This window comes from Phalangium opilio, unplaced genomic scaffold, assembly GCF_054372755.1.
Source record: "Phalangium opilio isolate 3A_F unplaced genomic scaffold, DU_Popi_V2 ptg000217l_1, whole genome shotgun sequence".
In the NCBI taxonomy this organism is placed as follows: Eukaryota; Metazoa; Arthropoda; class Arachnida; order Opiliones; family Phalangiidae; genus Phalangium; species Phalangium opilio.
The window spans coordinates 14,191,699-14,204,818 of record NW_028324218.1 but is presented as its reverse complement, the minus strand read 5'-3'; the positions used below and the strand labels follow the sequence as shown (position 1 = coordinate 14,204,818).

Here is a 13,120-nt window from a genome sequence, read left to right as displayed (position 1 = left end):
TTCGCCGTTCAATTTCGTAAAGAGTTAACAAAACGTTGACTATTAACCCGTAAACAAAAAAGAAAATGAGGCACAACATATTGCGAGGGCTATGATAGCAAATGATATTTAAATTGCTAGTACGTGCTATATGTAACAAACTAGAGAGGTAAGAGGCAGTTTTAATTGGATCCTATTTGTCACATTAGGCGGAGCGTAAGTAAAGAGATAATATCATTGGATAGGTTAATTAAGGTGGAGTTAGAAAATAAGCCTATAATTATAAGTCTGACAAGAATAACAAATATAGAAATAAAGATTTTTTAATAACAAACAATATAATATATACAATAACAAATATTTATATGAAAAACCCACCACCATTTAAAAAGATTAAACACCAGTCGACCCAAACCCCCCACTGCCGCGTGACGTAGGGGCCAAAGTCTAGAAACAACATAAAAATGTGTCACATGTTAAAACCTAAATTAAAAAAAATGAAAATATTTACAGCCGTTTCCACCGGTCTTAGCAATATAACCGGCGTCACGATCAATTGGGCGAAACGATCACCCCGTTTGACAACGTAGGGGGTTTCCCCGACATTTGCGACGACGACTTTTATGGGTCCCCGATAGTCGGCGTCTATTATTGTTAAGAATTATTATACTTTTACGCACTATAAAATAACTAATAAACATACCTATCGTCCCCTCGGCGACAAACAGCCCTTGGGCCGTTAAGCTACTACGACCAACAAGGCGGCCGTAGCTGTTCTCGGGCAGCATCACACCTAACCCAGTCGACACGATTTTGATACCGTGAGGGTCGATTACGGTATCCACTGGACAAAATAAGTCCAGTCCGGCCGACTGGGGGGTGGCACGACGGGGAGTAAGCGCTGCCGGATGGATTTTGATCACGGGCAGGCAGGGCAAACGAGGAGCGGTCGAAAAAGACATCTTAAAGTTTTTTGGGATAGTGTTTCAGAAACAGAATTTAAACAACTGATAACTTTCATTTTGAAACTTGGGGCTTATATACAAAATTAGCGAGGTCAAATCTAATAGTGTCTAGGCAATACTTTCAAGATTCTTAAAATTCAATAAATAGCAAAAAGTTAATTAGATATATAGGCATAAAATTACAAAATATCTTCGAGGTCTAATTTTTTTTCGTATGCAAAAAAAAAAAAAAGTTGTCTAGGTGTGTTTTAAATAATTCAAACGAGATCGTGTTATATAAAAAACCCTTTAGCGAAGGTTAAAAAGAAGTTACTTTGATAAATGCCTAAGGGGACAAATGTTATTCGTATGCAAAAGCTTGTTTAGGCGTGTTTCGAATAATTTGAATAATTCTCACGAGATCGCTTTATATAAGAAAAACAATTTATTAGTGAAGGTTAAAACTAATTACTTTGGGAGGGACGGAAATTGTTTTTTAACATGATTTAAATCTAAATAAATGTATATTAATATTAAACTAGAGAGGTTATTTTTTATATAGATAGATATATTAAGGTCCTCTTTAATCTTTAGTATCAACTTCGCAATAAAAAAATGTATTTTAGGTTAAATTAAAAAATAGCGTATCAAACATAATTATATTTTTTGAAACTCTTAATATGAATCGAATAAGGTTGTGTTATAAAAAACCATGTCTGGGCCTGTATTTAAAAAAAAAAATGCCCCTGAGATTTTGGGTATAAAAGCTCGAGCATGGGCATTGGATTTTCACAATCAATCCAGCCATGAGTAGCAAATATCCTCAAGAATCACAGTCTATGTTTGACTCTCCACCGTCTTCTCCTGGGGATCGAGCCGGAACCAGCAGCGGTAAGCGGACCATAAATCAATTTTTGAAGCCCGACCCTGTCGAGGTGTTAATCGACTCGGACGACGAGACGTTCGTCCAAGACGTACTACAAAAACACGTCGTGGGCATTCACGGCATTGAAGGGTCTTACCGTCTGAGGAGCGACGGTCAATACTTCGAGACGCGAGTCCCCCCGCGAAAAGGGGACTATTTTGTAGACATAAGTGTCTACAAATTTAAAGATATAAAGGACTCCCAAGCCGACAAGCTTTGGGAGTGCAGCCACAAGCGGCTGAAGCGAGTCGTTGACGGGAAAGATAAAGAGGCGGTCAAACTCCTCAACGCCTTCCACCGGTTGGTGGAAGACATAAAGGGTGACGCGCAGGCCACGCAGCAGCCGCCAAGCAAAGTAAGTATCTTATTAATAATAAATTTACAAACAAAAATTTTGTTCCAATTTTTTTTATTTCTGATAGAGATTCAAAAAATGAGTTCGAGCAGCGGCAGCAGCGGGAGTGACTCGGAGGGTAGTGGAGGAGAGGAACACGCACAGGTAAACCGGTACTACACAATTGAGCGGCAGATTGACAAAACGAGTCGCAAGTGGCATTGTAAACAAATCGATTTGCGTATAGCTTTCAAAAATCTGGAAGACATTCCAACGCGAGATTTTTTTCGAATTTTTCGAAAAATTCTCGACGAAGTTATATGCAAATTAGTAACCGAGAATCCCGGGTATAATCGGGTTCGATTTGTTTTAAGCTCCCCCGGGTTGACGACCCCTGTTAATATTAAATTTATAAAAATTGATAAATTCACCAGTAAGCGAATTATGCGCACCATCTATAGAGTAACGCAATCTAGTCGGGACTTTGTCTTTAATGGCGAAGATTTTCAGTTTGATATAATTTTTCTAAACCTCGATGCAAATATAGGGACTTATTATAAATCCATAAAAAATAGAACTTTGGTTAATTTGGATTATTTCGTTAAACAAAATAACCAATTTATTTTTATGGAGAATAATGATAATCTCTGTTTTGCTCGGAGTTTAGTTCTGGGTAAAGAGATGGCCGATCGCAATTTTTATCAACAAAATAAGCAAGGTCCTCCCTTTAACCAGAACAATTTTGACAAACTGAAACGCAATAGCACCCTCGTGGGCAATATTGCGAAAATCTTGCACCGAAAAGCCGGAGTCCCCGAAGGTTTCGTTACTCTAGAAGATATTCAAAAATTTCAAAATTATTTAGTTCCCCATTATCGAATCGTAATCGTTGATGCTGCGAATAATTTTACCATATTTTTCAAAGGCCCCCAAGCTCCTAAATTTATCTATTTATTAAAAATTGGCGACCATATCCACCCCGCGAAAACTTGGCACGGCATGATGGGCGGTGTTACCTCTTGCAATTTATGCTTGAAATCATTTTACAAACGTGAATTGTTAAAAGAGCATAAATGCCCCGAGGATACAAAAGCTTATATATGTTTTCGGTGCCAAGGAGAAGCTTTTCATTTAACCAACGAGGACGTTTTAAAACGTTGCGACGAATGCCACCGCTACTTTTTCCCGGGCCCCTGCTACGAAACTCATTTACTTAATGGCACCTGTGCGAGCCAAAAACGATGTTTAGAATGTGGGCGACTTATGGCTGACGACCACGACTGCAATCCCGAATGCTCTCAGTGTAAAATAGTTCATCCGCCAGGTGAACATTTTGTTATGCCTTTGGAAACCAAAATGAAAGCCTCGCGGTTTATTTATTACGACATTGAGACTATTCTTAGAAATAATATCCACGTCCCCATTTTACTAGTTTGCGACGTAGAGACTGAAGCTGGCTTTGAAACCAAAATTTTTTACGGCGCCAATTGCGTCGAGCAATTTTTAAATTATTTATTTAGCGTCGAGCAGGTAGTTTTGACTGGACAGAAACGTAAAACGTACCAACCGCGCTTTACTAACACTCAAGTCGTAGCTCATTACGCGAAAGCTTTTGATAACTTCTTAATTCTTAACGCTTTAGTTTATAGACACGTCACCCCTGCCGTTATTTTTGACGGCAGTAAAATTCTCATGATTCATCTCGAGGGACCGCAAATTAGATTCCTCGATAGCTTTAATTACATTAGTCAACCTCTGCGTAATTTCACCAGCATGTTTAGCCTCGGCGATGTGGCGAAAGGATTCTTTCCATTTGATTTTCATACCGAAGAAAATCTTAATTACATTGGCGTCATCCCTGAAGCTTCGTACTTTAACGTAGCTCAAATGAAAGCCAATGATTATCGAGATTTTCAAACTTGGTACGCGTCAATGGAAGGATCTATTTACAACATCAAAGAGGAGCTTATTAAATATTGCATTCAAGACGTCAAAGTCCTAAGACAAGGCGTCGAAGCTTTTAGAAAAATTTACGTAGATCTAACTAAATTAGACCCTTTCTGCTTAAAAAATATTACTTTGGCGGGTGCTCTAACCACTATTTATCTTAACAATTACTATAAACCTTACAGCATGGGTATTGTTCCTTCTAACGGCTATAACGCAAAATTTAATCACAGTCAAATTAGCTTAAAATATCTCGCTTGGGTGGAGAAAACTGAAAATATAAAATTGCGCACTGCTTTAAGCTACGGGGGCGAGTACCGCGTGGGTCGCTATTTAGTCGACGGCTATAGCGAAACTCCTCCCAAAATCTACGATTTCCACGGTTGCTACTTTCACGGTTGTCCATGCCAAAAACTTAATGCCTACAATACCCAACTCAAAGCCAGCAACAGATTTCTGTACGAGCGAACTTTAGATAGAGAGCTGTTTATTAAAGAGAAGATGGTCGGGTATGAATATACCTCGATCTTTGAGTGTCAATTTGCTAAGCTTTTAAAAGAAAACGCCGAAGCAAAGGCTTTCTGCAAAAGTTTAACTTTTCGACCTCAAATATCAGCCCGTAGCGCTCTCTATGGGGGACGGACGGAAAATTTTGTTCTTAACTGCCACGTGCAAGGTGAGGAGAAAATTTTCTACAAGGATATTATTTCTTTGTACCCGAAAGTTTGTCGCGATTGTCCGTACCCTAGCGGCCACCCCATAATCTATAGCAGAGATTTTGACAAATCGCCAGGGTGGTATTTTGGCGTTATGAGTTGTCGTCTGCTTCCCCCTCAAGATCTCCACATCCCCTTAATTCCCTTCCGCAGCGGTGGTAAATTAGCCTACGCCCTCTGTCGCACGTGTCTAGAATTGCGAGCGGAAATCTGCGATCACACTGTCAACGAAAGGGCTTTCGAATCAGTCTGGCCAACGGTTGAAGTCTATGCCGCTATGGAGCATGGATATAAACTCCTCGATATATTCGAGGTGTACCATTATCCAAAAACGGAATATTTCTTTGCCCAGTACATGACTGATTTTATCGCCCTAAAAGTGAAGAATTCCGGATTTCCCGCTCACGCTCAAACGCCTCTGCAAAAAGAGGCGTATATCGCTGATATAAACAAGAATGAAAAGCTTTCTCTGACCGTGGCGGATATTCAATCAAATCCTTCACTGCGTAATATCGCTAAAATTAATTTAAATTCTCTTTGGGGTCGCATGGCTCTGAATACGGGAAAGATTCGCAGCATCTTTATCAACAATTATTACGAATTGATACGATACGCGAGCGATTACACTCTGGAATTAGTCGACTTACGGCCAGTTACGGAGTCGATCGCTCTTTTATCGTACAAAGCCAAAAGCGATTACGTTTCGGACTACAAACTGGGGTCGGCCATTGTGGGGAGCTTTGTTTCTTGCTACGGGCGACTCGAATTGAACAAGATGCTGCTTCAATTAGACCGCGCAGCCTTGTATTGTGACACCGACTCGATAATCTACCGCCATCTACCGGGAAAGTTTGACATTCCAACTGGCAATCATATTGGTTGCTGGGCGGATGAACTCGGCGGTGATTATATAACTTCCTTTTGTAGTACCGGTGCCAAAAGTTACTCGTTTCGCACTAGCAAAGGAAAAGAAGTCAAGAAAATTAAAGGGTTGACGTTAAATCGAGAAAATCTTGAAAAACTTGACTTTGAAACCTTTGAAAGTGTAGCGATGAATCCGGAAAAGGAAGTTACAGTCAATGTCCCTTTTAATTTTAAACGGGATAAATACAAGCTGCAGCTAGAGGCCGTTAAAATTACCAAAAGATTTCGCCAAACCTCGAATAAGAGATTGTTGAACGCCGATTTGACAACCAGTCGACCCTACGGTTTCAAAGAGGCAACACCCGCTTCAACATCTCTCTCGCATGAATTACGAGGCTAGGCGAAGACATACTTTTGAGGGCTTGTGGGAATCTTGCGTTCCTATCGAAGCCCTGGCCAAAGACGGTTTCTATCTTGCAGATGTAGAAACACAGACGACGCGCTGCGCCTTTTGCGGCATCGCCTTGTACCAGTGGCGTTGCACGGACCATCCATCGAGGGAACATCGGAAACACAGCCCATCGTGTCCGATGGTTTCCAAAAAACCGTGCAACAACAAACCACTGCGTCAGGGGTTTCCCGAATTCCCGACCAGCGAGGGCGAGGATGTTTGCGAGCCTCTAATCCAAACATGCCCAGCCATCAACAAAGAGCGGTCGGGAAACGAAAAAGTGCGCGTGCGCATAAATCCGTCGTGTTTTCTTCTGTAGTGCGTGTGTACCAACTACCCTCCGAGTCTCGCGTGAACTTTGACCTGATCAACGACCAACGCTTTCGCCAAAGGATAACGAACTTTGAAAAACAATTTTTAAAAACAATTAATTAATAGGGATTTTTTTGGGTAAAAGGGTTTTGTGTATATTGTTTTTTTTTTAAAAAAAAATATGTAAGGGGTTTTTGGGGTTTTTGGGTTTATAGTGTATTAATTTTTTTGATTATTAATGTTTTTTAAATATCTATGTTTTTTTAATATAAATAACCTGTCAACAATAATAAAATGCTTATTATTTAAAATGAATTCGACCGAGTCAGTCTCGCATTCTTTAAAGTTCCAAACACCCGCTCAGTTTCTAATCGTGGGGCCAACGCAAGCGGGGAAGAGTTTTCTTTTAAGTAACTTATTGCAAAATCATCAGCTTATGTTTGACCCGCCGCATAAAAAGGTTATTTATTGCTACGCCGCCTGGCAGCCAAACTATGAAAAATTGAAACAATTGATTCCGGGAATTCAATTTATTCAAGGCTTGCCAACGGCGGATCCGGATTTTTGGGAGACTCATCGCGACTCCTACTTGATACTAGACGACTTAGCTAGCCAATTATTTAAACAAGCTCATATTGCCGATTTAGTGTGCGTGACGTCGCATCATTTAGGGTATACGGTTATTATTATTACTCAACAACTGTTTCCCAAGGGTAGCCAATCGCGGATAATTTCTCAAAACTCTTCCTATTTTATAATAATGAAAAATCCTCGAGATGTCGCCTCTATTAGATATTTGGCGCAACAAATAAGTCCAGATAACCCGAAGCGTATTACGGAGGCGTACAGACTAGCCACTAGAGAACCCTATAGCTATTTGTTAATTGATTTAAAACAAGAAACTCCGGAAAATTTACGATTAAGGTCGCGAGTTCTACCTCACGAATCACCTATGTATGTCTATGTCGATTAAATTTAATTGTCATTTGAATAATGGCCCCACGCGTTAAACGTCGATCAGCAAAACGCTCCCGGCTCGTCGTAGCGCGTCCCTCGACCAAGTTTGCCAAATTTGTTCCTTATTTACAGAGTTTGCGTCAAACTAGCTGTAAACAACGGCGAACCCTCTTAAACAATAGTAGCGCGCCTCAATTAAAGAGCATTCAGACAATTTGTAAGAATTTAAAGGGCGGAGGTATTTATTTGAGTAAAGACCGTAAGAAAAAGCTAGCAAAGTACAAGAAAATTATTAGACAACTCGGATCAAGTACCTTGTCGCAGAAAAGCAAAAAAAAGCTGTTGTTGCAGCAATCAGGTGGTTTTCTTACGACGTTGCTTGCCGCAATCTTGCCTTCGATTGTCCAAGCCATAGCTGCTAAACTATGAAACAAATGGTTCTTGTGCCCGCTAGCGCAGTAACTTCAACAGCTGCCCAAGAGCACTCTGCTTTGGACCGAGAGATTGAGGATATTTTAAAATCGCCATTGAATGCCTACGATAAATTATATAAATATTTAGACGCTTTTAAGAAATATTTAAGTATTGAGAAACAAATTCCTTTACCTAAATTTGAGGTCGTAACACAGGCAATGTCTAATGTCCCCACGCCGCCATTACCGGTCACCCCTAAAATGCCCCCGCGAAAAAAACAATTGTCATGGCCGAGCTATGCCACGTCATCACCGACAACAAGCGCTTCGGGCAGTTCTTTTACTACGCCTAAACGAGCCGAGCCTCGGCAAAAGGTTTTAAAAAGCGAAACGACTGCGGGGACACCAACGCCCGAAGATTTTTACCAACAATTTGGGCCGACTTATGTTGGAGATATGGTGAAACGGCAAGCCGAAGTTCTTGCAAATCATTTGCAAAACAAATTTTTCACGCCAAAAAGAGAGCTAGAAGAAGGAGCTGTCGGTTATGCAAATCGTGACGACGATTTACAAGAGGAAATTGTCGATGAACAAGAGAATTTAGCGGAGGAAAACGGGGACAATTTAACGGACTTGGAAAACTTGTTTGAGACGGCCTCCGCTAAACAGAAAAACAAGAAAAAAAAGAAAAAACCTCGGAAAAAGAAAGACGAGCTTCAAAACTTAGGACCGCTGGTTCCATCTAACGAGAGGAGAAAGAGGCATAATAAATGGCGCGATATTGATTAATAAAAAAAATGTAATATTTAGACAAATAAAAAATTGTTTTATTGCGAACAATATCTGTGTACATGTTTTTTTAAATGTAAAGATAAATATAATAAAGCGACATAGTCGTTAAGTTTAAGATTCTGGTCATAGATGGCGTCTAATATCGTCTTTCTAGCTACGCCCTTACAGCGGAGTGATAGGTACAGACAACAATGGACGCCACACAGTTGAAAGAATGGATGTTGAATTTGTTGTTTATTGTAAACAACTCGTTTCCCGTATCGTTTTAAATTAACTTTATAGTATCGCGGCGAATTTCCGTAAGTGCAAAACATTTCCACCGTGTCATTGTTAGAAAAGCACGCTATCCAATGTTCTCCAGCCTCTCCAGCTGCTTCATTATTGAATATAAAGCAAAATTTGGACCTTTTTGGCCGTTCTGGGAGTCTGTTTACTGGGAAGCATCCTAAATAGTAGGGTCGCGTTCTTTTGTCGCAAGTTAAAAGAGCGTTTATTTGCGAAGTGTTCATAATTTATTCTTGACAAGGCCCGTCTCGGGTAACGAGACTTTTTGTAATTCGGCGCTGTAGAAAACACCCAGAATTTGCTCCCCCTTTAAATCTGCTACGCGATAGACGGGCGGTGACCTGGGTATGACGTCAACAACTCGAAATATTTCGTCAGTAAAGGTGCCTCCCGAGCTGGTTTTTCTAAATACTCTACTAGCTATAGAAAGACGCACGTAGTCGCCAACTTTAAGCCTCGGTGCGTATCGATTAATGCCGTTTGATTTCCCGTACAGTTTATTCCAAATGATTGATTCGTTATCTATATTAACATGAACCGGTGCAATTCCAGTAGTTGAATGAACCCGTTCATTATAAGCTTTAGTAATTAAAGGTAAATATTTAACGTAATTTTTATTCCCCGTGGCTGTAATAACCCGGGCAATTTGTTCCTTAATTGTTCTAATAAAGCGTTCCGCTAAACTAGCCTTATGCTGACTCCTGGCAAAATGTATTTGCACATTGTTTTGTTTCAAGAAGGAGGCAAAGTTGCGCGAACTAAATTCCCCACCAAAGTCAGTGTATATTTTTAAAGGGATCCTCTCTCGAAATATTTTTTTAAAAGCTTCGATAACCTCGCCAGATGTTTTGTTTCTAAGAGGTATTGTCCATCCGTAGCGGCTTAAGACGTCAATGACGCACAAAACATAGCGAACATTTTTATTAAAACGTTTTAATTTCGGTAGATCCAACAAATCAGCTTGAAAAACGTCATCGATAGTTGAGGCGTACACTTGGTTAGTTTTGAATCGGAAACGTCGAAATCGATGTTTCGTGTAGGCGGGCTGTTTCTCGAGAAAGGCGATTAATTTTGCTTTTGACACGTCCGGTAAGGCCTTTTGTAATCTGGCTAGCGACCCATAAGCGGCCGGATTTGCCACGTCGTAATAAATTTTTCTAATTTTAGCATCCATGTCTTGACAAGTATAAATAACGACTAAATGGTTTCCCAATAAACAACTTTATTTAATACACGCAAAGGTATTTTATAAAAACAATATCAGTTAAACAAATACGATATATCAATACATTTATCTTAATAGCCATAAATCAAGGCATTCTTTAAATCGGCAAAACTGTTGACAAAATAAGCGTAAATATCCTCTTGGTCCTCGATCCATCCGTGTTCGGTCTCAAATTGATGCAAAATTTTCTCACGATCCAGTTGAGGCAGCGCTTCGTGCAAATTACGCTCGACTCGATCGCTGAAATTTGTGTCAAATTCCGAGCAGCTTTGAGAGTGGCATATTTGTTTTCGGCACTCGACGTTGGCGCAAGTGGAAGTGACGTCAAACAAGGTGGTAGTGAGCTCGTTTAAAATTAATTCGCGCATGCGACAGACAGCTATCCCTTTAGCCTTGAGATCCTCGTCAATCAACGGCTTTAAGTCGATCAACGTCTGCCATCCTGTTTTGTTCAGGCTAAATCCTTCGCTGGTGCTAAAGTTGAGGAAATAACGACTGCCGCTGCCTCGTTCATAGTATCGAAGATCGATTAGACGTTCATCTTTCGAGTTGACGAAGCATTCCAGCTTGATGCGCTCTTTGACGGGCAACCAAATATGATAGCGAGGTATTTTTCCGTCAAAAAAGGACGTGAGTTCATTTTGAAACCGAAACAAAGCGTACCAGGCGTTAGGTTTTAATATAGTTTTTGTACGCGTATCCGATCTTTGAATTAATATTTTAGGTTCAATAGATTCAATGACGCAAATATCGAGCTTTGGCGTGACGGTGTGTACTTGGTGCATCTTGGCTCGCGACTGATATTGTATTTATAAAGTTTTAGTCTTTTATACGTTGGGGTGATTATAAATAATTTCTCTGTTTTTAGATATTATTAATTGGTTGTTTGGAAATTCGGCCATGACAATGCACGTGACGTTTTCGGTTAGCGGAGAGCTAAATCTTAACGATAATCGCAAGTTACCAGTCTGGGGCATGGAATTTAGACCTAACGAAGCGAGATGCTCTCTACTCAAATCAAAAACAACGACAAAAAAGCCCTTCTTATATAAATCGTAAGAAATTATATTTCCTCGGTCAAGACCTAATATCTCGAGACCCTCGAATAAAGAATTGTAACATCTAACGTACTGGTCGTCGTCAAAATTGGGCGTAAAGGGGATATCGGGATAATTTTGCGAATTTAAAGAGAATTGCATGAAATCGAGTTTGAAGTGTTGGAGATCCAGGGGGTTGGAAGTTGCTTCCCCTACAAATTTTTTATTAGTAACGAAAGCCACGACAGTTCGCGAGGGTAATTGCCCCGTAAACAAGCTGTCCCTAATAAAATCTTGCGTTCCGGTGGTTATTAAGAAATTTTTCATAACAATAGAGTTTACTTCGTAGCGAGCGTTTATTCCCGAGTTTAACATCTGGGCGTGCGCTAGTTGCAGTTCGGGATTAACCTCAATTTCGCGCGTAAACAAGGTGCATTCCGTTAAATCAATCTTATACTTTTTGCCCTGCTCATTGTGAATAATAGCGAAATCCGTGGAGCTTCGATGAAGTCTAATTCGTACCTCGATATTATCTAGTAAGAATTTGGGCGTTTTGAACATATCCAAAAATAATTCGCCAATTACATCGCACGTCTTTGATTGGGCCACGCGTTTAGCGCGACGACCAATACCATTATCTTCTTTGTTAATATTGGCGTTATCTAAAGCCGTCGCCGGTTCGATAATGGTATCCAAATAATATAACATAGAAGTTAACCAGGAATTGGCCGCCGTTTGTCCATAATTTAAAAGTATTTTAAAATAGGCCATATATGGGTACATATTATTAGGTTGCTGGACAGCGACGCCATTAAGAAATAATTCTACTTGACAAAATAGCGAGGCAATTATTAAATTTGTCACCGAGACTTTCTTTTCCGCATCTGGAACGACCGTGCCGTCCTCGTGCAAAACGCGAAATTTTACTCTCAAAAGAGTTTTAGTCAAATCATGATAATTGTTAGAGGGAGGAATGATAAATTCTACATATTTAGCATTAGTTAGTGGGGCAATGGGATAATGAGCAGTCGTTTTAGTCCCCACAATATTATTATTCACCACTGGCTTTTCAAATACTTCAAAGTCGGAAAGAACACTTTCGTAAGTCGACATGATTAGTCTAGAAAATCGCGTTTAGTGCGTTGCTTAACACGTTTGCTCCGGCTTGTTTTAGCAGTCCTCTTTCGTTTTCGGCCCGTCCCGCTTTGAGTGTTGACGAACCGGTCCACGCCTTTATGTAGTAGGGAATTTATAGATTGTTTGACATTTCTTTTAATCGATTCTCGAGGTGATATTCCGGGGTTTTGGGCATCGCTAATTACTCTACTCGTTAACCCAACAGCTTCGGACGCTAAAGTACTAATGGCCGGCCTAATAAAGGGTGTAATTTTGCGCAATAAAGAATTAAAGATACCGCCAACACTAAAACGACCTCCGGATTGGAAAACGTTTGCGTGTAAAGCCGGAAGGGAGGATCCTCTTTGGAAATACAGAGTGTATCTATTAGGTACCATTGCTTCTGGGCTATTGACGTCGACGCCTAAAAAACAGTTTAATATATACTTTGCCCAAATTAAACGGAATATTTTCCCCGTAATCGGATTTCAATTCAATTTCAATTTCCTGTATATCGCTAGTTGAAATTGGATAAAAGTCGATATTATTAAATATTTCCTGGTTCTCCTCGTCTAGCAGCGAAAAAGCCGGCATTTTTATGAAACGTAGCAGAGGAGCTTGACCACCACCTACTACCTGTTGCCGAATAATATTGGTATAGACAAACATGGCATCGACGCCTCTCATGATATCCGCGGGATACTCCGAAGTCTCGTTATTGAGATACCGATCCAACTGATTACTACTAAAACCTAGCAATCGTCCCAGTCCCCTCCCGGGTGTTGTTTTGGGAAACAAAATGGAAACCGTATCGTTCAGTTTT

General features: G+C 40.2%; 2 protein-coding genes across 13 annotated transcripts; both read left to right on the top strand.

Annotated features, from left to right (window-relative positions):
• The first annotated feature begins 2,152 nt into the window (after positions 1-2,152).
• Positions 2,153-7,540, top strand: LOC149616782 (uncharacterized). Its single transcript, XM_089856607.1, has 3 exons — positions 2,153-2,203; positions 2,271-2,347; positions 6,190-7,540. Exon 3 carries the CDS (start codon positions 6,711-6,713, stop codon positions 7,443-7,445), a length of 735 nt encoding a protein of 244 aa, XP_089712733.1. The 5' UTR covers positions 2,153-2,203; positions 2,271-2,347; positions 6,190-6,710; the 3' UTR covers positions 7,446-7,540.
• Positions 7,541-8,298: 758 nt separating this feature from the next.
• LOC149616781 (uncharacterized) lies at positions 8,299-12,851 on the top strand. Of its 12 annotated transcripts, XM_089856613.1 has the most exons (11): positions 8,299-9,378; positions 9,472-9,513; positions 9,607-9,780; positions 9,866-10,008; positions 10,087-10,160; positions 10,223-10,272; positions 10,345-10,477; positions 10,600-10,774; positions 10,869-10,949; positions 11,013-11,199; positions 12,524-12,851. In XM_089856613.1, exon 1 carries the CDS (start codon positions 8,299-8,301, stop codon positions 8,629-8,631), a length of 333 nt encoding a protein of 110 aa, XP_089712739.1. In that variant the 3' UTR covers positions 8,632-9,378; positions 9,472-9,513; positions 9,607-9,780; positions 9,866-10,008; positions 10,087-10,160; positions 10,223-10,272; positions 10,345-10,477; positions 10,600-10,774; positions 10,869-10,949; positions 11,013-11,199; positions 12,524-12,851. The 12 variants fall into 12 exon arrangements, with proteins under 12 accessions (XP_089712739.1, XP_089712741.1, XP_089712743.1 ...); XM_089856615.1 differs by having other exon boundaries at positions 8,299-8,933; positions 9,416-9,513; positions 10,345-10,774; XM_089856617.1 differs by having other exon boundaries at positions 8,299-8,933; positions 9,416-9,513; positions 9,591-9,780; positions 10,345-10,774.
• The last annotated feature ends 269 nt before the right edge of the window (positions 12,852-13,120 follow it).